The sequence below is a fragment of the Phyllobates terribilis genome, unplaced genomic scaffold (assembly GCF_046119375.1).
Source record: "Phyllobates terribilis strain yellow unplaced genomic scaffold, ASM4611937v1 Scaffold_25__1_contigs__length_18738178, whole genome shotgun sequence".
NCBI classification, from domain to species: Eukaryota; Metazoa; Chordata; class Amphibia; order Anura; family Dendrobatidae; genus Phyllobates; species Phyllobates terribilis.
Genome location: NW_027362785.1, coordinates 8,919,594 through 8,944,662, shown reverse-complemented (window position 1 = coordinate 8,944,662; position 25,069 = coordinate 8,919,594). Strand labels below are relative to the sequence as shown.

General features: G+C 44.5%; 1 protein-coding gene and 1 long non-coding RNA gene across 3 annotated transcripts in view; one reads left to right on the top strand and one right to left on the bottom strand.

The window, feature by feature from the left end:
* Window positions 1–10,804, top strand: part of LOC141176357 (ATP-binding cassette sub-family A member 9-like) — a 177,788-nt gene extending 166,984 nt beyond the window's left edge. For both annotated transcript variants that reach the window (XM_073660303.1, XM_073660302.1), the window contains 10 exons: window positions 1,946–2,037; window positions 2,131–2,288; window positions 2,561–2,636; window positions 3,055–3,149; window positions 3,275–3,394; window positions 3,924–4,064; window positions 4,139–4,218; window positions 4,299–4,354; window positions 7,008–7,105; window positions 10,151–10,804. In XM_073660303.1, the coding sequence (XP_073516404.1) occupies window positions 1,946–2,037; window positions 2,131–2,288; window positions 2,561–2,636; window positions 3,055–3,149; window positions 3,275–3,394; window positions 3,924–4,064; window positions 4,139–4,218; window positions 4,299–4,354; window positions 7,008–7,097 (908 nt within the window). In that variant the 3' untranslated portion in view covers window positions 7,098–7,105; window positions 10,151–10,804. The remainder of the gene's footprint in view (window positions 1–1,945; window positions 2,038–2,130; window positions 2,289–2,560; window positions 2,637–3,054; window positions 3,150–3,274; window positions 3,395–3,923; window positions 4,065–4,138; window positions 4,219–4,298; window positions 4,355–7,007; window positions 7,106–10,150) is intronic.
* The window catches only part of LOC141176358 (uncharacterized), a 35,344-nt gene continuing 20,288 nt past the window's right edge, over window positions 10,014–25,069 (bottom strand). The window contains exon 2 of the long non-coding RNA XR_012253143.1: window positions 10,014–10,226. This is a non-coding gene — a long non-coding RNA (uncharacterized lncRNA). The remainder of the gene's footprint in view (window positions 10,227–25,069) is intronic.

Sequence of the window (25,069 nt, the reverse complement as noted above, 5' to 3'; positions counted from 1 at the left end):
TGACTTTTGGAGGGGTGGACCTTTAACTCCTGCAGCATTGTTAGTATAGCTGTGTAGACTTTAAGCAAGAATGATTCTGCTTTAAGAGGAAGGACCACAGTATTGTCTGTGCCTGGTGTCTTTCTGTGAGAAGGGTGGGGCTTACATAGAGGCGGTAACTCTATGACTTCTTTCTCTCACCGGATGAACTGGACGAAACATCACCTGCCCTCCCACCGTTATAATTACTGTCCTAAAACACTTTATTCAACCATTACTTGTATAATGAGGAATGCTTTATTGTGTTTGTTAAAATTAGCCATTGTATATCTTGTACCATGTCCAATTTTATCATGGCTATAAAGAGTTAAAATTAGCATTAACCATCTAAGCCAAAGGGAAAGGCAATCCCTCAGCCATGGTTCCCTAGAAGTTTCCTCCACAGGTTTTTTTTCCTCTCCTGAGTGCTGTGGATGACTCTTTATGAGTCGGAGGTTGCCAAGTTGCCCTTTGCAGGGGCATTTACTTTGTAAGTTTACCAAAGTGATTTATAAAATGAAATGGCTAAAAGTGTCATATGTGGCTTGAAATTTATAACCCGTCACAACTTTGTGGTTTAGGAGTCAGGTGGAAGTTGCAGACAAGTTAAGGTGGACTCATTTTAACTAATAGAGGATGTAAAACCTCATGGTGGTGAACAGGCTTTGGTGGCCAGCCTCAAGGATGTTGTAAATGTAACGTCAATCAGGGGCGGGCAAGGTGGTTAAGCACAGGAGGATAATAGGGTCATTGGTGCCTGAAAGTTTACTGGCTCTGCTTGAATGGCCGCCAGTGCGTGCCACCCCTTTATGGCTGTCTGTCCTGGTGTGGTATGTCATATAGCTGGGGATATCACAGTACTGGTGAATCCCAATGTACTAGCATTTCACCTGACTCCTAATGTGATTGTTTTAATCCTGTGATTTAAATAAAGCTGTGGCCATTTTGACAATTTATTCCAGTGTCGAGCTTTACTGTAGTTATGGTTGTTTTAAGATAGAGTGGGGGTCCGTCCCATATCCTAAAGTCATGACAGACCCGACCCCATAGGAGTGACAAACTCAACCCCATAGGAGTAACAAACAAGACTCCATAGGAGTGACAAACCCGACTCCATAGGAGTGACAAACCCGACCCCATAGGAGTGACAAACCCAACCCCATAGGAGTGACAAACCCAACTCCATAGGTGTAACAAACAAGACTCCATAGGAGTGATAAACCCAACTCCATAGGCGTAACAAACAAGACTCCATAGGAGTGACAAACCCAACTCCATAGGCGTAACAAACAAGACTCCATAGGCGTAACAAACAAGACTCCATAGGAGTGATAAACCCAACTCCATAGGAGTGACAAACCCAACTCCATAGGAGGGACAAACCCAACTCCATAGGCGTAACAAACCTGACCCCATAGGAGTGACAAACCCAACTCCATAGGCGTAACAAATAAGACTCCATAGGAGTGACAAACCCGACCCCATAGGCGTAACAAATAAGACTCCATAGGAGTGACAAACCACATGGACAGGAGGCTGGAGAACGATGTTCTTAATTTATTAAGCAGCAAAACTTTTCATGAATTTGATGGGCGGGGGTAAATTTGATGGTCCTGACCATATTGGTGTAGCTTGCTGGAACTGGCAAAAGTTGCAATATTTTTGCGCAACTTTTGAATTGCTTGGAAATATTACACGTTATTAAGGTGTTTTAGAGCAGAATCCTACAATACAAACCTTAATGAATCAGCCACTTGGACTTTCTTTGCATAAGAGCCACGGGGACATATAACAACCCCCAACCTCCCACAGTCTCACTGCATATAAGGGAATATTCTTCCTGAACAGGATGGAGCTTTCCCCATGTAATGAAGTTTTCACACATTTACAGCAACTACAACAACTTGTGTGACTTTTCTGTGTACAGGTGAAGTCCTGGGATTATTGGGGCCCAATGGAGCCGGAAAAACGACATGTATTTTGATGCTGGCTGGTGAACTGGAGCCGACAGCCGGAGAGGTAGGAGACCAGGACAGGAGAGATGTGTGTGCTACTTACTTGCTAACCATTGTTTGTGAGTGACGGCTGTCTTTCCATATGTGCCCTCTGCAGGTCGTTCTGTGTAGTGCAGCCGACATCTACTCTGCACCCTTGGGATACTGTCCACAATCCAGTCCTCTGTGGCCCAACCTGACAGTGACCGAACATCTGGAGAGCTACGCCGCAGTGAACGGCATGAAAAAAGACGACGTGGAGAAAGCCATAAAGCGGTAACCAGACCACTGCAAAGTACAAGAGAAGGCACAGATAAAATAAAAACTAGTACAAAAGAGAGTGGTATATCTACATTATACAAGTAATATAAAAAAATATAGTCACGAGGCCAGCGTTACATGGTCCTCTGGTAGTTATCACCCTGCAGCATAGAAGTCACTTTTTGGCACTGCTGCACATGATATAAGAGGACATATAGAACTTTTCAGGATACAGATGAGTTGGATTACCTTATACCAGAAGACTGATATCTTGACGCTTGTCTTAGGGTGTCAGAAGCCTTGGAATTGAAGGACCATCTTAATAAACCTGCCGAGAAGTTGTCTGTCGGGGTGTCCAGGAAAGTAAGTGGCCCAAAAATCTTGCTACGTTTATACGCAGGATGGTGACCAAACCAATAGTCTGGGCAACTAAATCCCAACATTGAAAGTTATCACCTAACCTGTTGATCGGTGATAACTTTTTGATCAGTGAGGGTCCGACTGCTTGGAAACCCCAAGTGATCCTAGGAATTGGCTCTAGAAGGCCCTATTGGATTGGAGCTGGGGGTCCTGCACCAGGATATAATAGTGGATATAGTGGGGGTAAATGATCCTTTATATTCTGCAGCTATTGGGAACATCAATGCCTCCATATTCAGGCCTAGCACCTCCACTCAGGAGGCTTCAGTCAGTCTGGACAGAAGATGTCTTGTGCATCATTCCCGAGTCTCAGTGCTGATGACCATAGCAATAAAAATAATTCCTGTTCATTGCCCGGCAGGTTTGCTTTGCCATCAGCATGCTGGGCAACCCGACCATCGCCCTCCTGGATGAACCTTCCACCGGTCTGGATCCTAAGGGGCAGCAGAGACTGTGGTGAGTCGTCCGGGCGGCCCATAAACATCTCTAGGTCCTATAGTCCGGCACCTCCTGACCACACCATACAACCAGAACCAGCCCGGTCCAGTCTCCGTATAGTAGACTCTTCTTCTTTATTACAGGAGAGCCCTCCGAGCAGCTTTCCGGAACAAGGAGAGAGGCGCCATCCTGACCACGCACTACATGGAGGAGGCGGAGGCCGTGTGTGACCGCGTCGCCATTATGGTGTCTGGGAAGCTCAGGTGACCCCGCGAAACAGATATGAAACTACCGGACCCCTGCATAGCTGTCTGTGTCCTCCACTGGTCTATTCTCTTCATTTTCTGGCGGGGGATGTCACATGTGAAGCGATTTTCCGTCTGAACCAGGAGAGCTAGGAGACTGTTTCTTCCGGCTCTGACACAACACCAGTGGGTACAGATTGGCAGCGATCAAGTGACACCGCCCTTCCCCCAAGAAGAAAAAAAGACTGGCAGGGGACACAGGCAGTGGTGAGGAGGGGTTACAGGGTACCAATATCAACATAATATGTACAGGACAACCCCTTTAACTGGTGTCAAAGACAATTCTCTACACTGAAATGAGGCCATGAGCATCATCTACAGGACTAAGTCAATGAATGCCTCCATTTTCTGCCAGGAGGCTGATATCCTGACAACGGTTAGGAATTGGAACATTGGAAATTTGCAAAAGTTTTCAATGTTCAACCATTATACATAATTCATAGAAGTCTGTCCCGTCCCTTTAATTCTCACCCCGCTCTGTCTCCAGATGCATCGGGTCCATCCAGCAGCTGAAGAGTAAGTTTGGTAAAGGTTACCTCCTGGAGATGAAGATGAAGGATTCCCAGCGGGTGGATGAGATCCACCAGGAGATCAGCCGCATCTTCCCGCAGGCGGACAGACAGGACAGGTAACGAGGGCACACACGCACCGTCCTGGTGGATCACATCAGGGCGGAGGACAACGTGTATGTCATCTTCACAGGTTCTCCTCGCTGCTGTGCTACAAGATCCCTATGGACAATGTGCAGTCCTTATCTCAGGCTTTCACTCAGCTGGAGGAAGGTAAGAGGAGGAAGTATTGTCGTAGGGACACCGATGTTCTCAAGTCTAGAACTGACCATTGTCTCTTCTCCCGTGTGCAGCGAAGCGAGTCCATGACATTGAGGAGTACAGCTTCTCCCAGCCCACCCTGGAGCAGGTACTGCCCATACACCAGTAGCATCGGTTAGCTGTCCAGTATTGTGATGGACGGGCAGATAAAACACACTGAGGGATGTAATAACCAGTGCATTGTGGAAGATGCTGTAAAGGGAACCTGACATGTCCAGAACCGTTATCAACATGCAGGTATCAAGGTATCTGCCGGTAAACTGCGGCCGGCTTACTTGAGCATCGGCTACAAACGAAAATTAAATTTTATTCTCCCAGTAACTGCTTCATATTCTCCCTGAAGGCCTTTTCAGAAGATAGGAACAACAGATAGCCTTCTCCAATCTTCTGGGACTTCCCCTGTTCACCAGGATTTTGCAAATACCCTAGGATGTAATTCATCTGGACCAGGAGATTTAAATTAGCGAGGTGTTACCTTACCATCTCTCTGTTTATAGATAGTGTGGATTATTTTATTCCTCCGATAGCACAGTGAAGATCAGTTGATGTTATATATGCTTTCTTAGAGAACACAGATGCAAAATAGGAATTTAAAAGTTCGGCCTTTTCAACATCACTTTTGACCACTTCACCCTTTTCATCCTGTAAAAATCCTGTAGCATTTTTGGCTTTTCTTTTGCTTTTGACATACCCCCCCAAATCCTTTTTTATTGCTTTTGGTCTCCCTTGCAAGCTGCAATTCATTACTGGCTTTAGCTCTTCTAACACTTGCCCTGCATTCCCTGCAGACAGCATTATATTCTTATATTCTTCTTTTGCTGCCCTCTTTCAATTTAATAAACATTTCTTTGTTAACAAGTGTTTAAGTTCTGTGTTCATCCATCCTGGTGTCTTTAAATGTTTCCAATTCTTCCTTCTTTTTGGGATTGTTACTGATTGTGGAGTGAGAATTTCATTTAGCAAAATCTCCCATCCTTCTTGAACATTTCTGTTCATTAGAACATCCAGCCATTCGACCTTTCCTACCCTCTTTCTGAGTCCATTAAATTCTGCCTTTCTAAAGTCCAAACTTAAAGTCTGAGTCCTCGTTGGTCTTCCTCCTCTTGTAATCCAAAATTCCAGGATAGCATGATGGCCTCCTAAATTCCCAACCACCTTTACTTCCTCAACTATTTCTTCCCTGTTGGTAAGAAATAGGTCCAAAATGGCAGACCCTCTTGTTCTCTTTTCTACCTTTTGAAAGATAAAGTTGTCAGCGAGAGAAGATAAGAATTTTCTGGACCCATTACTTTTGACAGAGAAAGATTCCCAACAGATTTCTGTATAGTTAAAATCTCCCATGATCACTGTATTGTACTTTTTTGAGAACAGAGGCATCTGATGTAAAAAGAGCTCAGCCATATCTTCAGTCTGTCCAGGTGGCCTATAGTAAACACCTACAATAGTGTCCTTTCTGTTCTTCTCTCCTTGTATTCTTACCCAAAAAGTTTCTGCAGAGCTACCATTCTCTGATGCTCGGATCTCTGTGGAAATATATGTTTTCCTAACATACAATGTAACACCTCCTCCCCTCTTGTTAATCCTGTTTTTAATAAATAAGTTGTAGCCTTCAAGGTTTGCATTCCCATCATGTGCATCATCCCACCAAGTGTCAGTGATGCCTATGACATCATATCTCTCTTCCTGTTAGCAGCTCCAATTTTTCGTTTGTTTTCAGCTCTATGCATTTCTATAGACACATTTTAGTTTGTAGTCTGTTCCTCTTGCTCCTCTATTTTAATTCAGAATTTGTTGTTTTTGTTCTTTATTTCCACTTTTAATAGCAGGGTTCTCAAAAGAATTCATTAACTGCACTCCACTGAGTGCATATGTCCTCTTCCTCTCTTCTGCCCCCCTCCTTCCTCCAGACCCCTCCTGTCCTGCTCCCTCAAGACCCCTCTTGTACTGCTCACTCAAGACCCATCTTGTCCTCCTCCCTCCAGACCCATCTTGTCTTCCTCTCCCTCTAGACCCATCTTGTCCTCCTCCCTCTAGACCCCTCTTGTCCTCCTCCCTCCAAGCTCCTCGGTCTTCCTCGCCCCAGAACCCTCTATTATCCTACCCCCCAGACCCATCATTCCTCCTCCTTACAGGCCTCTATGTCCTCATCCCTCCCCAGATTCTTCTGTTCTCCTTCTCCCCAGAACCCTCTTGTCCCCCTCCTTCCCTCCAGACCCCTCTGTCCTCCTTCCCCCCAGACTCCTGGGTCATCCTTTTTCCACATCCATCTGTCCTCCTCCCTCCAGACACCTCTGTCCTCCTCCCTCCAAACCCCTGTCCTCCTCCCTCCAAACCCCTGTCCTGCTCCTTGCAGAGCTCTCTGTCCTGCTCCTTCCTGACCTGTCTTTCTCCCTCCACACCCCTCTGTCCTCCTTCCTCCGCAGACGTTCTCCTTCCTCCCTCCAGATCCCGCTGTCCTTCCTTTCTCCAGACTCATCTGTCCTCCTCCCTCCAGGCCCATCTGTACTCCTTCCTCTAGACAACTCTGTATTCCTCCAGTCTCTCGCAATGATTCTCAGCAGAACATGCTCTGTCCAGACACTGAACCAGAAGAGGCAGCAGGAAAATATAAGAACTCAGCAGCCTGAGAGTAGATTGGAAAGCAGCAGAATGACTCTTTGGATGTTACTAGAGTTCTGGGGGCAAACAATATGGAATGGATGATGAAAATCCATCATAACAACAATTGTCTGGGTCCACAGGTTTTCCTTGAATTGGCCAAAGAGCAGAACGAGGAGTGTATCCAGGACCCTGTGCTTACAAGGAGGACCGTGACAACCGAGAACGTCTGACCACTCTGGTAATTGTCCGTACTTCTCTGTCACTGATGTTATAAAGTGCCGGACTATTAGGTCAATTTCTGTAGATCTGGTGCCTCCATCTTTGTGCTCCCAATATACACACACATATATCATTTTGGTATAGCTGTAATCGTCCTGCAAAGGGGAAAAAAAAACAGACGGAATTGTGTTGTGTTTTTTTTCCTTATTTCACTGCACTTGGATTTTTTTTTTTTTTTTTTACAAAGTTGTGAATTTTTTTTATTACTATTATTATTATTAATTTATATAGCGCCATTTATTCCATGGTGCTGTACATAAGAAGGGGTTACATACCAAATACGGATATCACTTACAGTAAACAAACTAATAATGATAGAACGGTACGGAGGGAAGAGGACCCTGCCCTTGGGGGCTTACATTCTACAGGATGATGGGGAAGGAAACAGTAGGTTGAGGGGTTGCACTAGCTCCGGTGCTGTTGAGGTGGCAGTAGGGTCATGGCAGGTTGTAGCTTGTTTGAAGAGATGGGTTTTCAGGTTCCGTCTGAAGGATCCAGGTTTGGTGGATAATCGGACGTGTTGAGGCACAGAATTCCATGGGATGGGGGATATTCGGGAGAAATCTTGGAGGCGATTGCGTGAGGAACGGATAAGTGTGGAGGAGAGAAGGAGGTCTTGGGAGGACCGGAGATTACGTGAGGGAATAGATCGGGAGATTAGTTCGGAGATGTACGGAGGAGAGAGGTTATGGTTGGCTTTGTAGGTCAGTGTTAGTAGTTTGAACTGGATACGCTGGGGGAATGGGAGCCAGTGAAGGGATTTGCAAAGGGGGGTATCAGAGGAGTAGCGAGGAGAGAGATGGACCAGTTGTGCAGCAGAGTTGAGGATGGACTGGAGGGGTGCGAGAGTGTTAGCAGGTAGGCCACAGAGGAGGATGTTGCAGTAGTCGAGGCGGGAGATGATGAGGGCATGCACAAGCAGTTTAGTAGATTGAGGGTTGAGGAAAGGACGGATTCTGGAAATATTTTTGAGCTGGAGGCAACGAGAGCTTGGATGTGGGGTTTGAAGGACAGGGTAGAGTCAAGGGTTACTCCGAGGAAGCGGATTGTCGGTACAGCGGAAAGAGTGATGTCGTTTATTGTGATAGGAAGATCAGGTGGGAAGGATATGCGAGATGGGGAAAGATAATGAGTTCAGATTTGTCCACATTGAGCTTGAGGTAGCGGGAGGAGAAGAAGGAGGATATGGCTGCTAGACATGCTGGGATTCTGGACAGCAGAGAGGTGACATCTGGGCCAGAGAGGTAGATCTGGGTGTCATCAGCGTACGGATGGTACTGGAAGCCATGGGATTTTATGAGCTGTCCCAGGCCTAGGGTATAGATTGAGAAGAGTAGGGGTCCTAGGACAGAGCCTTGAGGGACTCCAGCAGAGAGGGGGCGGGGTGAGGAGGTAGCATGGGAGTGGGAGACACTAAATGTGCGGTTAGAAAGGTATGAGGAGATCCAAGATAGGGCAAGGTCTTTGACGCCAAAGGAAGAGTTTTAAATCATTAAAATATAAAAAGGACTCTACAAGTCTGGTATTACCATAATAGTAAAAAGATTTACAGGACCCTGGACTAGTGGCCACATTGATGCCAGACTTGAGCACTGCGAACTGCCTCCAACCTGCGATATCCCCAATGCCTCTTCTTATTACTAGTCCTCCACAACATCACGTGTGTGTCATGCCGCAGTGTAATGACATTGCATGGCCTAACAATCAGAAGAGGAAACAGGAGGAGGCTTGCAATGTTTTCACCCTGATCCTACATAGGGACTGATAGGGACTGCCCCTTGAGAAAGCGGCCCCAGCTGCCGCGAAACGCGCGTCGGGGGACGCACCCTGATCCCTATCCGATGAACCCTCACCCCAGCCTGCCATCCTTGGTAAGAATACCATCTTCCTCATGTTAACTTTCAATGACACATTTCCCCTGTTATCAATCCAATAAGTAAAAAGAGGTTATTTTCCTCTCTTTCTTTGGGGGATCTTGTTCAAATGTTCTCTTATTTTGCAAAACTTTATACTACTGAAAATATGCACACTGCACCTTATCTGACAGGCTTTGTCTGACTGCTTTTTAGCAGTGCACCACAGAGTGCACCACCATATGGTCAGTCTAATAAAGGCCTGCAAATCCTGACATTATTAGGCACTTTATTAAATTTTAGGTCAGGAATTTTGGGTGCAGTGTTTCTTCATATTTATAGTACTTTGTTTTGCTTTTTTTCTATTTGCAAATTTATGTCAATTTGACTAAGTATCCAGCACTTAGGCAGGCTTTGTTTGGCTGGATCGGATATTTCATTGTCCACCTTGCTTTTCACTTTGGGTTTTTTTTGGGGGGGGGGGGGGGGTTATATTTTTTAAATGAATGTCTCAATAAAATATGTATTCTTTTCTAAACCATGATGACTCTGTTTTTCCTCTTGTTAAAAAATGTTGTTTTTGAGTCGGTATAGGAGGGTGTTTGGGGGGATTCCGTTCCCCCACTTACACCCACTTTTTGACATTTGGGCTATTTTTCTAAATATTTTTGTGGTAATCATACTGACTGAAGAATCATACTGCAAGGTCATTTTTACTGCATAATAAATGCCAAACCCCCGCCTTCATCCCCACTCCAGAAAACAATGGCAAACTTAGTTGGGGCCTGGGTCCTCTCACAAATTGAACCAAAGGGGCAGCAGTGCTTATCGTGAAGAGGCCAGTGTACACCCTCCATAGAAAGTCTAGGAGCTTCTACTCCGCAGCTTTGCTCACATTGACAGATCGTTTTCGATTGCGGCAACCTGGTTGATCCTGCCAATAGCATATGATTAAGCCATACACGTATAAGTACACCTGGACGCGCCAGTAAAACTAAAAAATGGCTCATGAAATGTTTTTAAAACTTTACTTTCAGAATACTAGGCGGGTTTCCACAGCCATAGTGACTTATCAGGATATCCGCACCATCAGACACTGTATATATGGGTGCAGGATATGTACTTAACTCTGGTGATCATATGTTTTTCAGGAGTTACAGTCCTCGTACGCCAAGTGGCCTGGAGTCGCGTCACAGGAGGATGAGACCCGTCATCCTCTCTCCCGTCCTGAAATGTGTAAATGAGAAACGCGTTAGACGCGGTGAATAGCATGAAAGAGCCTAACACTGCCTGTGAATAAGCCATGTACGTGGCCCCCGATAGGTGATTCAGGGGAGGCCCCACTCTTAGTAAGGAAAGGGCCGGGCCATTCTTCCGCACATAACGCATGATCAGAGTAAAATATTCTCTTTTCTCCCAGCTTGTGAACGATGGTTACGCCAGTTCTGCTCTTGGCGCCGTTTGGCTTATTACAATACGGGGAGGTAGGAGGCCAGGGGAGCATAGTATTTTCAGAGAATTGTCTACAAAAAGCCCCATGGTGGTGACGATCATATTTCCACTCACTGATAGCAGCAGGAAAATGGAAATTTTGGAACTTTTCCTGATACGTTTTGCTTTCAGTTAACTGGACCAGATGTCGAATAGTCACCCCGTATCAGCCACTTGTGAGCTTTGGATCACTTTATAGTAATGGTCTGCATTCTTGAGGCGATTGTTCTGGGACTTGTAGTTCCACACCGGTTCCCTGCCACCCTCTGCTGTAATTCTATTTGTATGTAATAAAGTCTTTTGTTTTTCTCACACTGACTTTGGAGTTTTTTCCTGATTATGCACATGGGGGCAAGCTATTTGGCAGAAGACCCAAATTCACTGGGGCAGATTTATGAAAGGTATTTACCTCACATATCCCCAGATCCCTGATCTATGAGGGGTATTTACCTCACATATCCCCAGATCCCTGATCTATGAGGGGTATTTAGCTCACATATGCCCAGATCCCTGATCTATGAGGGGTATTTACCTCACATATCCCCAGATCCCTGATCTATGAGGGGGTATTTAGCTCACATATGCCCAGATCCCTGATCTATGAGGGGTATTTACCTCACATATCCCCAGATCCCTGATCTATGAGGGGTATTTACCTGACATATCTCCAGATCCCTGATCTATGAGGAGTATTTACCTCACATATCACCAGATCCCTGATCTATGAGGGGTATTTACCTCACATATCCCCAGATCCCTGATCTATGAGGGATATTTACCTCACATATCACCAGATCCCTGATCTATGAGGGGTATTTACCTGACATATCTCTAGATCCCTGATCTATGAGGAGTATTTACCTCACATATCCCCAGATCCCTGATCTATGAGGGGTATTTACCTCACATATCCCCAGATCCCTGATCTATGAGGGGTATTTACCTCACATATCCCCAGATCCCTGATCTATGAGGAGTATTTACCTCACATATCCCCAAATCCCTGATCTATGAGGAGTATTTACTTCACATATACCTAGATCCCTGATCTGAGGGATATTTACCTCACATATACCTAGATCCCTGATCTGAGGGATATTTACCTCACATATCCCCAGATCCCTGATCTATGAGGGGTATTTACCTCACATATCCCCAGATCCCTGATCTATGAGGAGTATTTACCTCACATATCCCCAGATCCCTGATCTATGAGGGGTATTTACCTCACATATCCTCAGATCCCTGATCTATGAGGAGTATTTACCTCACATATCCCCAGATCCCTGATCTATGAGGAGTATTTACTTCACATATACCTAGATCCCTGATCTGAAGGATATTTACCTCACATATCCCCAGATCCCTGATCTATGAGGGGTATTTACCTCACATATCCTCAGATCCCTGATCTATGAGGAGTATTTACCTCACATATCTCTAGATCCCTGATCTATGAGGGGTATTTACCTCACATATCTCCAGATCCCTGATCTATGAGGAGTATTTACCTCACATATCTCCAGATCCCTGATCTATGAGGGGTATTTACATCACAGATCCCCAGATCCATGATCTATGAGGGGTATTTACCTCACATATGTCCAGATTCCTGATCTATGAGGGGTATTTACCTCACATATCCCCAGATCCCTGATCTATGAGGAGTATTTACCTCACATATCTCCAGATTCCTGATCTATGAGGGGTATTTACCTCACATATCCTCAGATCCCTGATCTATGAGGGGTATTTACCTCACATATCCCTAGACCCCTGATCTATGAGGGATATTTACCTCACATATCCCCAGATCCCTGATCTATGAGGGGTATTTACCTCACATATCCTCAGATCCCTGATCTATGAGGGGTATTTACCTCACATATCCCCAGATCCCTGATCTATGAGGGGTATTTACCTCAGGTAACCCCAGATCCCTGATCTATGAGGGATATTTACCTTACATATCCCCAGATCCCTGATCTATGAGGGGTATTTACCTCACATATCCCCAGATCCCTGATCTATGAGGGGTATTTACCTCACATATCCCCAGATCCCTGATCTATGAGGGGTATTTAGCTCACATATGCCCAGATCCCTGATCTATGAGGGGTATTTACCTCACATATCCCCAGATCCCTGATCTATGAGGGGGTATTTAGCTCACATATGCCCAGATCCCTGATCTATGAGGGGTATTTACCTCACATATCCCCAGATCCCTGATCTATGAGGGGTATTTACCTGACATATCTCCAGATCCCTGATCTATGAGGAGTATTTACCTCACATATCACCAGATCCCTGATCTATGAGGGGTATTTACCTCACATATCCCCAGATCCCTGATCTATGAGGGATATTTACCTCACATATCACCAGATCCCTGATCTATGAGGGGTATTTACCTGACATATCTCTAGATCCCTGATCTATGAGGAGTATTTACCTCACATATCCCCAGATCCCTGATCTATGAGGGGTATTTACCTCACATATCCCCAGATCCCTGATCTATGAGGGGTATTTACCTCACATATCCCCAGATCCCTGATCTATGAGGAGTATTTACCTCACATATCCCCAAATCCCTGATCTATGAGGAGTATTTACTTCACATATACCTAGATCCCTGATCTGAGGGATATTTACCTCACATATACCTAGATCCCTGATCTGAGGGATATTTACCTCACATATCCCCAGATCCCTGATCTATAAGGGGTATTTACCACACATATCCCCAGATCCCTGATCTATGAGGAGTATTTACCTCACATATCCCCAGATCCCTGATCTATGAGGGGTATTTACCTCACATATCCTCAGATCCCTGATCTATGAGGAGTATTTACCTCACATATCCCCAGATCCCTGATCTATGAGGAGTATTTACTTCACATATACCTAGATCCCTGATCTGAAGGATATTTACCTCACATATCCCCAGATCCCTGATCTATGAGGGGTATTTACCTCACATATCCTCAGATCCCTGATCTATGAGGAGTATTTACCTCACATATCTCTAGATCCCTGATCTATGAGGGGTATTTACCTCACATATCTCCAGATCCCTGATCTATGAGGAGTATTTACCTCACATATCTCCAGATCCCTGATCTATGAGGGGTATTTACATCACAGATCCCCAGATCCATGATCTATGAGGGGTATTTACCTCACATATGTCCAGATTCCTGATCTATGAGGGGTATTTACCTCACATATCCCCAGATCCCTGATCTATGAGGAGTATTTACCTCACATATCTCCAGATTCCTGATCTATGAGGGGTATTTACCTCACATATCCTCAGATCCCTGATCTATGAGGGGTATTTACCTCACATATCCCTAGACCCCTGATCTATGAGGGATATTTACCTCACATATCCCCAGATCCCTGATCTATGAGGGGTATTTACCTCACATATCCTCAGATCCCTGATCTATGAGGGGTATTTACCTCACATATCCCCAGATCCCTGATCTATGAGGGGTATTTACCTCAGGTAACCCCAGATCCCTGATCTATGAGGGATATTTACCTCACATATCCCCAGATCCCTGATCTATGAGGGGTATTTACCTCACATATCCCCAGATCCCTGATCTATGAGGGGTATTTACCTCACATATCCCCAGATCCCTGATCTATGAGGGGTATTTACCTCACATATCCTCAGATCCCTGATCTATGAGGGGTATTTACCTCACATATCCCCAGATCCCTGATCTATGAGGAGTATTTACCTCACATATCTCCAGATTCCTGATCTATGAGGGGTATTTACCTCACATATCCTCAGATCCCTGATCTATGAGGGGTATTTACCTCACATATCCCTAGACCCCTGATCTATGAGGGATATTTACCTCACATATCCCCAGATCCCTGATCTATGAGGGGTATTTACCTCACATATCCTCAGATCCCTGATCTATGAGGGGTATTTACCTCACATATCCCCAGATCCCTGATCTATGAGGGGTATTTACCTCAGGTAACCCCAGATCCCTGATCTATGAGGGATATTTACCTCACATATCCCCAGATCCCTGATCTATGAGGGGTATTTACCTCACATATCCCCAGATCCCTGATCTATGAGGGGTATTTACCTCACATATCCCCAGATCCCTGATCTATGAGGGGTATTTACCTCACATATCCTCAGATCCCTGATCTATGAGGGGTATTTACCTCACATATCCCCAGATCCCTGATCTATGAGGGGTATTTACCTCACATATCCCCAAATCCCTGATCTATGAGGAGTATTTACTTCACATATACCTAGATCCCTGATCTGAGGGATATTTACCTCACATATCCCCAGATCCCTGATCTATGAGGGGTATTTACCTCACATATCCCCAGATCCCTGATCTATGAGGAGTATTTACCTCACATATCCCCAAATCCCTGATCTATGAGGAGTATTTACTTCACATATACCTAGATCCCTGATCTGAGGGATATTTACCTCACATATCCCCAGATCCCTGATCTATGAGGGGTATTTACCTCACATATCCTCAGATCCCTGATCTATGAGGAGTATTTACCTCACATATCTCTAGATCCCTGATCTATGAGGGGTATTTACCTCACATATCTCCAGATCCCTGATCTATGAGGAGTATTTACCTCACATATCTCCAGATCCCTGATCTATGAGGGGTATTTACATCACAGATCCCCAGATCCATGATCTATGAGGGGTATTTACCTCACATATGTCCAGATTCCTGATCTATGAGGGGTATTTACCTCACATATCCCCAGATCCCTGATCTATAAGGGATATTTACCTCACATATCCCCAGATCCCTGATGTATGAGGGGTATTTACCTCACATATCCCCAGATCCCTGATCTATGAGGGGTATTTACCTGACATATCTCCAGATCCCTGATCTATGAGGGGTATTTACCTGACATATCTCCAGATCCCTGATCTATGAGGAGTATTTACCTCACATATCCCCAGATCCCTGATCTATGAGGGGTATTTACCTCACATATCCCCAGATCCCTGATCTATGAGGGATATTTACCTCACATATCACCAGATCCCTGATCTATGAGGGGTATTTACCTGACATATCTCTAGATCCCTGATCTATGAGGAGTATTTACCTCACATATCCCCAGATCCCTGATCTATGAGGGGTATTTACCTCACATATCCCCAGATCCCTGATCTATGAGGGGTATTTACCTCACATATCCCCAGATCCCTGATCTATGAGGAGTATTTACCTCACATATCCCCAAATCCCTGATCTATGAGGAGTATTTACTTCACATATACCTAGATCCCTGATCTGAGGGATATTTACCTCACATATCCCCAGATCCCTGATCTATGAGGGGTATTTACCTCACATATCCCCAGATCCCTGATCTATGAGGAGTATTTACCTCACATATCCCCAGATCCCTGATCTATGAGGGGTATTTACCTCACATATCCTCAGATCCCTGATCTATGAGGGGTATTTACCTCACATATCCCCAGATCCCTGATCTATGAGGAGTATTTACCTCACATATCCCCAAATCCCTGATCTATGAGGAGTATTTACTTCACATATACCTAGATCCCTGATCTGAAGGATATTTACCTCACATATCCCCAGATCCCTGATCTATGAGGGGTATTTACCTCACGTATCCTCAGATCCCTGATGTATGAGGAGTATTTACCTCACATATCTCCAGATCCCTGATCTATGAGGAGTATTTACCTCACATATCTCCAGATTCCTGATCTATGAGGGGTATTTACCTCACATATCCCCAGATCCCTGATCTATGAGGAGTATTTACCTCACATATCTCCAGATTCCTGATCTATGAGGGGTATTTACCTCACATATCCTCAGATCCCTGATCTATGAGGGGTATTTACCTCACATATCCCTAGACCCCTGATCTATGAGGGATATTTACCTCACATATCCCCAGATCCCTGATCTATGAGGGGTATTTACCTCACATATCCTCAGATCCCTGATCTATGAGGGGTATTTACCTCACATATCCCCAGATCCCTGATCTATGAGGGGTATTTACCTCAGGTAACCCCAGATCCCTGATCTATGAGGGATATTTACCTCACATATCTCAAGATCCCTGATCTATGAGGAGTGTTTACCTCACATATCCCGAGATCCCTGATCTATGAGGGGTATTTACCTCACATATCCCCAGATCCCTGATCTATGAGGGGTATTTACCTCACATATCCCCAGATCCCTTATCTATGAGGGGTATTTACCTCACATATCCTCAGATCCCTGATCTATGAGGGGTATTTACCTCACATATCCCCAGATCCCTGATCTATGAGGAGTATTTACCTCACATATCCCCAAATCCCTGATCTATGAGGAGTATTTACTTCACATATACCTAGATCCCTGATCTGAGGGATATTTACCTCACATATCCCCAGATCCCTGATCTATGAGGGGTATTTACCTCACATATCCTCAGATCCCTGATCTATGAGGAGTATTTACCTCACATATCTCTAGATCCCTGATCTATGAGGGGTATTTACCTCACATATCTCCAGATCCCTGATCTATGAGGAGTATTTACCTCACATATCTCCAGATCCCTGATCTATGAGGGGTATTTACATCACAGATCCCCAGATCCATGATCTATGAGGGGTATTTACCTCACATATGTCCAGATTCCTGATCTATGAGGGGTATTTACCTCACATATCCCCAGATCCCTGATCTATAAGGGATATTTACCTCACATATCCCCAGATCCCTGATGTATGAGGGGTATTTACCTCACATATCCCCAGATCCCTGATCTATGAGGGGTATTTACCTGACATATCTCCAGATCCCTGATCTATGAGGAGTATTTACCTCACATATCCCCAGATCCCTGATCTATGAGGGGTATTTACCTCACATATCCCCAGATCCCTGATCTATGAGGGATATTTACCTCACATATCACCAGATCCCTGATCTATGAGGGGTATTTACCTGACATATCTCTAGATCCCTGATCTATGAGGAGTATTTACCTCACATATCCCCAGATCCCTGATCTATGAGGGGTATTTACCTCACATATCCCCAGATCCCTGATCTATGAGGGGTATTTACCTCACATATCCCCAGATCCCTGATCTATGAGGAGTATTTACCTCACATATCCCCAAATCCCTGATCTATGAGGAGTATTTACTTCACATATACCTAGATCCCTGATCTGAGGGATATTTACCTCACATATCCCCAGATCCCTGATCTATGAGGGGTATTTACCTCACATATCCCCAGATCCCTGATCTATGAGGAGTATTTACCTCACATATCCCCAGATCCCTGATCTATGAGGGGTATTTACCTCACATATCCTCAGATCCCTGATCTATGAGGGGTATTTACCTCACATATCCCCAGATCCCTGATCTATGAGGAGTATTTACCTCACATATCCCCAAATCCCTGATCTATGAGGAGTATTTACTTCACATATACCTAGATCCCTGATCTGAAGGATATTTACCTCACATATCCCCAGATCCCTGATCTATGAGGGGTATTTACCTCACATATCCTCAGATCCCTGATCTATGAGGAGTATTTACCTCACATATCTCTAGATCCCTGATCTATGAGGGGTATTTACCTCACATATCTCCAGATCCCTGATCTATGAGTATTTATCTCACATATCTCCAGATCCCTGATCTATGAGGGGTATTTACATCACAGATCCCCAGATCCATGATCTATGAGGGGTATTTACCTCACATATGTCCAGATTCCTGATCTATGAGGGGTATTTACCTCACATATCCCCAGATCCCTGATCTATAAGGGATATTTACCTCACATATCCCCAGATCCCTGATGTATGAGGGGTATTTACCTCACATATCCCCAGATCCCTGATCTATGAGGGGTATTTACCTCACATATCCCCAGATCCCTGATCTATGAGGGGTATTTACCTCACTTATCTCCAGATCCCTGATCTATGAGGGGTATTTACCTCACATATCTCCAGATCCCTGATCTATGAGGAGTATTTACCTCACATATCTCCAGATTCCTGATCTATGAGGGGTATTTACCTCACATATCTCCAGATTCCTGATCTATGAGGGGTATTTACCTCACATATCCTCAGATCCCTGATCTATGAGGGGTATTTATCTCACATATCCCTAGACCCCTGATCTATGAGGGATATTTACCTCACGTATCCCCAGATCCCTGATCTATGAGGGGTATTTACCTCACATATCCTCAGATCCCTGATCTATGAGGGGTATTTACCTCACATATCCCCAGATCCCTGATCTATGAGGGGTATTTACCTCAGGTATCCCCAGATCCCTGATCTATGAGGGGTATTTACCTCAGGTAACCCCAGATCCCTGATCTATGAGGGATATTTACCTCACATATCTCAAGATCCCTGATCTATGAGGAGTGTTTACCTCACATATCCCCAGATCCCTGATCTATGAGGGGTATTTACCTCACATATCCCCAGATCCCTGATCTATGAGGGGTATTTACCTCACATATCCCCAGATCCCTGATCTATGAGGGGTATTTACCTCACATATCCTCAGATCCCTGATCTATGAGGGGTATTTACCTCACATATCCCCAGATCCCTGATCTATGAGGAGTATTTACCTCACATATCCCCAAATCCCTGATCTATGAGGAGTATTTACTTCACATATACCTAGATCCCTGATCTGAGGGATATTTACCTCACATATCCCCAGATCCCTGATCTATGAGGGGTATTTACCTCACATATCCTCAGATCCCTGATCTATGACGAGTATTTACCTCACATATCTCTAGATCCCTGATCTATGAGGGGTATTTACCTCACATATCTCCAGATCCCTGATCTATGAGGAGTATTTACCTCACATATCTCCAGATCCCTGATATATGAGGGGTATTTACATCACAGATCCCCAGATCCATGATCTATGAGGGGTATTTACCTCACATATGTCCAGATTCCTGATCTATGAGGGGTATTTACCTCACATATCCCCAGATCCCTGATCTATAAGGGATATTTACCTCACATATCCTCAGATCCCTGATGTATGAGGGGTATTTACCTCACATATCCCCAGATCCCTGATCTATGAGGGGTATTTACCTGACATATCTCCAGATCCCTGATCTATGAGGAGTATTTACCTCACATATCCCCAGATCCCTGATCTATGAGGGGTATTTACCTCACATATCCTCAGATCCCTGATCTATGAGGGGTATTTACCTCACATATCCCCAGATCCCTGATCTATGAGGAGTATTTACCTCACATATCCCCAAATCCCTGATCTATGAGGAGTATTTACTTCACATATACCTAGATCCCTGATCTGAGGGATATTTACCTCACATATCCCCAGATCCCTGATCTATGAGGGGTATTTACCTCACATATCCTCAGATCCCTGATCTATGAGGAGTATTTACCTCACATATCTCTAGATCCCTGATCTATGAGGGGTATTTACCTCACATATCTCCAGATCCCTGATCTATGAGGAGTATTTACCTCACATATCTCCAGATCCCTGATCTATGAGGGGTATTTACATCACAGATCCCCAGATCCATGATCTATGAGGGGTATTTACCTCACATATGTCCAGATTCCTGATCTATGAGGGGTATTTACCTCACATATCTCCAGATCCCTGATCTATTAGGGGTATTTACCTCACATATCTCCAGATCCCTGATCTATGAGGAGTATTTACCTCACATATCTCCAGATTCCTGATCTATGAGGGGTATTTACCTCACATATCCCCAGATCCCTGATCTATGAGGAGTATTTACCTCACATATCTCCAGATTCCTGATCTATGAGGGGTATTTACCTCACATATCCTCAGATCCCTGATCTATGAGGGGTATTTACCTCACATATCTCTAGACCCCTGATCTATGAGGGATATTTACCTCACATATCCCCAGATCCCTGATCTATGAGGGGTATTTACCTCACATATCCTCAGATCCCTGATCTATGAGGGGTATTTACCTCACATATCCCCAGATCCCTGATCTATGAGGGGTATTTACCTCAGGTAACCCCAGATCCCTGATCTATGAGGGATATTTACCTCACATATCTCAAGATCCCTGATCTATGAGGAGTGTTTACCTCACATATCCCCAGATCCCTGATCTATGAGGGGTATTTACCTCACATATCCCCAGATCCCTGATCTATGAGGGGTATTTACCTCACATATCCCCAGATCCCTGATCTATGAGGGGTATTTACCTCACATATCCTCAGATCCCTGATCTATGAGGGGTATTTACCTCACATATCCCCAGATCCCTGATCTATGAGGAGTATTTACCTCACATATCCCCAAATCCCTGATCTATGAGGAGTATTTACTTCACATATACCTAGATCCCTGATCTGAGGGATATTTACCTCACATATCCCCAGATCCCTGATCTATGAGGGGTATTTACCTCACATATCCTCAGATCCCTGATCTATGAGGAGTATTTATCTCACATATCTCTAGATCCCTGATCTATGAGGGGTATTTACCTATCTCCAGATCCCTGATCTATGAGGAGTATTTACCTCACATATCTCCAGATCCCTGATCTATGAGGGGTATTTACATCACAGATCCCCAGATCCATGATCTATGAGGGGTATTTACCTCACATATCCCTAGACCCCTGATCTATGAGGGATATTTACCTCACATATCCCCAGATCCCTGATCTATGAGGGGTATTTACCTCACATATCTCCAGATTCCTGATCTATGAGTGGTATTTACCTCACATATCCCCAGATCCCTGATCTATGAGGAGTATTTACCTCACATATCTCCAGATTCCTGATCTATGAGGGGTATTTACCTCACATATCCTCAGATCCCTGATCTATGAGGGGTATTTACCTCACATATCCCTAGACCCCTGATCTATGAGGGATATTTACCTCACATATCCCCAGATCCCTGATCTATGAGGGGTATTTACCTCACATATCCTCAGATCCCTGATCTATGAGGGGTATTTACCTCACATATCCCCAGATCCCTGATCTATGAGGGGTATTTACCTCAGGTAACCCCAGATCCCTGATCTATGAGGGATATTTACCTCACATATCTCAAGATCCCTGATCTATGAGGAGTGTTTACCTCACATATCCCCAGATCCCTGATCTATGAGGGGTATTTACCTCACATATCCCCAGATCCCTGATCTATGAGGGGTATTTACCTCACATATCCCCAGATCCCTGATCTATGAGGGGTATTTACCTCACATATCCTCAGATCCCTGAACTATGAGGGGTATTTACCTCACATATCCCCAGATCCCTGATCTATGAGGAGTATTTACCTCACATATCCCCAAATCCCTGATCTATGAGGAGTATTTACTTCACATATACCTAGATCCCTGATCTGAGGGATATTTACCTCACATATCCCCAGATCCCTGATCTATGAGGGGTATTTACCTCACATATCCTCAGATCCCTGATCTATGAGGAGTATTTACCTCACATATCTCTAGATCCCTGATCTATGAGGGGTATTTACCTCACATATCTCCAGATCCCTGATCTATGAGGAGTATTTACCTCACATATCTCCAGATCCCTGATCTATGAGGGGCATTTACATCACAGATCCCCAGATCCATGATCTATGAGGGGTATTTACCTCACATATGTCCAGATTCCTGATCTATGAGGGGTATTTACCTCACATATCCCCAGATCCCTGATCTATAAGGGATATTTACCTCACATATCCCCAGATCCCTGATGTATGAGGGGTATTTACCTCACATATCCCCAGATCCCTGATCTATGAGGGGTATTTACCTCACATATCTCCAGATCCCTGATCTATGAGGAGTATTTACCTCACATATCTCCAGATCCCTGATCTATGAGGGGTATTTATATCACAGATCCCCAGATCCATGATCTATGAGGGGTATTTACCTCACATATCCCTAGACCCCTGATCTATGAGGGATATTTACCTCACATATCCCCAGATCCCTGATCTATGAGGGGTATTTACCTCACATATCCTCAGATCCCTGATCTATGAGGGGTATTTACCTCACATATCCCCAGATCCCTGATCTATGAGGGGTATTTACCTCAGGTAACCCCAGATCCCTGATCTATGAGGGATATTTACCTCACATATCTCAAGATCCCTGATCTATGAGGAGTGTTTACCTCACATATCCCCAGATCCCTGATCTATGAGGGGTATTTACCTCACATATCCCCAGATCCCTGATCTATGAGGGGTATTTACCTCACATATCCCCAGATCCCTGATCTATGAGGGGTATTTACCTCACATATCCTCAGATCCCTGATCTATGAGGGGTATTTACCTCACATATCCCCAGATCCCTGATCTATGAGGAGTATTTACCTCACATATCCCCAAATCCCTGATCTATGAGGAGTATTTACTTCACATATACCTAGATCCCTGATCTGAGGGATATTTACCTCACATATCTCCAGATCCCTGATCTATGAGGGGTATTTACCTCACATATCCTCAGATCCCTGATCTATGAGGAGTATTTACCTCACATATCTCTAGATCCCTGATCTATGAGGGGTATTTACCTCACATATCTCCAGATCCCTGATCTATGAGGAGTATTTACCTCACATATCTCCAGATCCCTGATCTATGAGGGGTATTTACATCACAGATCCCCAGATCCATGATCTATGAGGGGTATTTACCTCACATATGTCCAGATTCCTGATCTATGAGGGGTATTTACCTCACATATCCCCAGATCCCTGATCTATAAGGGATATTTACCTCACATATCCCCAGATCCCTGATGTATGAGGGGTATTTACCTCACATATCCCCAGATCCCTGATCTATGAGGGGTATTTACCTGACATATCTCCAGATCCCTGATCTATGAGGAGTATTTACCTCACATATCCCCAGATCCCTGATCTATGAGGGGTATTTACCTCACATATCCTCAGATCCCTGATCTATGAGGGGTATTTACCTCACATATCCCCAGATCCCTGATCTATGAGGAGTATTTACCTCACATATCCCCAAATCCCTGATCTATGAGGAGTATTTACTTCACATATACCTAGATCCCTGATCTGAGGGATATTTACCTCACATATCCCCAGATCCCTGATCTATGAGGGGTATTTACCTCACATATCCTCAGATCCCTGATCTATGAGGAGTATTTACCTCACATATCTCTAGATCCCTGATCTATGAGGGGTATTTACCTCACATATCTCCAGATCCCTGATCTATGAGGAGTATTTACCTCACATATCTCCAGATCCCTGATCTATGAGGGGTATTTACATCACAGATCCCCAGATCCATGATCTATGAGGGGTATTTACCTCACATATGTCCAGATTCCTGATCTATGAGGGGTATTTACCTCACATATCCCCAGATCCCTGATCTATAAGGGATATTTACCTCACATATCCCCAGATCCCTGATGTATGAGGGGTATTTACCTCACATATCCCCAGATCCCTGATCTATGAGGGGTATTTACCTCACATATCCCCAGATCCCTGATCTATGAGGGGTATTTACCTCACATATCTCCAGATCCCTGATCTATGAGGGGTATTTACCTCACATATCTCCAGATCCCTGATCTATGAGGAGTATTTACCTCACATATCTCCAGATTCCTGATCTATGAGTGGTATTTACCTCACATATCCCCAGATCCCTGATCTATGAGGAGTATTTACCTCACATATCTCCAGATTCCTGATCTATGAGGGGTATTTACCTCACATATCCTCAGATCCCTGATCTATGAGGGGTATTTACCTCACATATCCCTAGACCCCTGATCTATGAGGGATATTTACCTCACATATCCCCAGATCCCTGATCTATGAGGGGTATTTACCTCACATATCCTCAGATCCCTGATCTATGAGGGGTATTTACCTCACATATCCCCAGATCCCTGATCTATGAGGGGTATTTACCTCAGGTAACCCCAGATCCCTGATCTATGAGGGATATTTACCTCACATATCTCAAGATCCCTGATCTATGAGGAGTGTTTACCTCACATATCCCCAGATCCCTGATCGATGAGGGGTATTTACCTCACATATCCCCAGATCCCTGATCTATGAGGGGTATTTACCTCACATATCCCCAGATCCCTGATCTATGAGGGGTATTTACCTCACATATCCTCAGATCCCTGATCTATGAGGGGTATTTACCTCACATATCCCCAGATCCCTGATCTATGAGGAGTATTTACCTCACATATCCCCAAATCCCTGATCTATGAGGAGTATTTACTTCACATATACCTAGATCCCTGATCTGAGGGATATTTACCTCACATATCCCCAGATCCCTGATCTATGAGGGGTATTTACCTCACATATCCTCAGATCCCTGATCTATGAGGAGTATTTACCTCACATATCTCTAGATCCCTGATCTATGA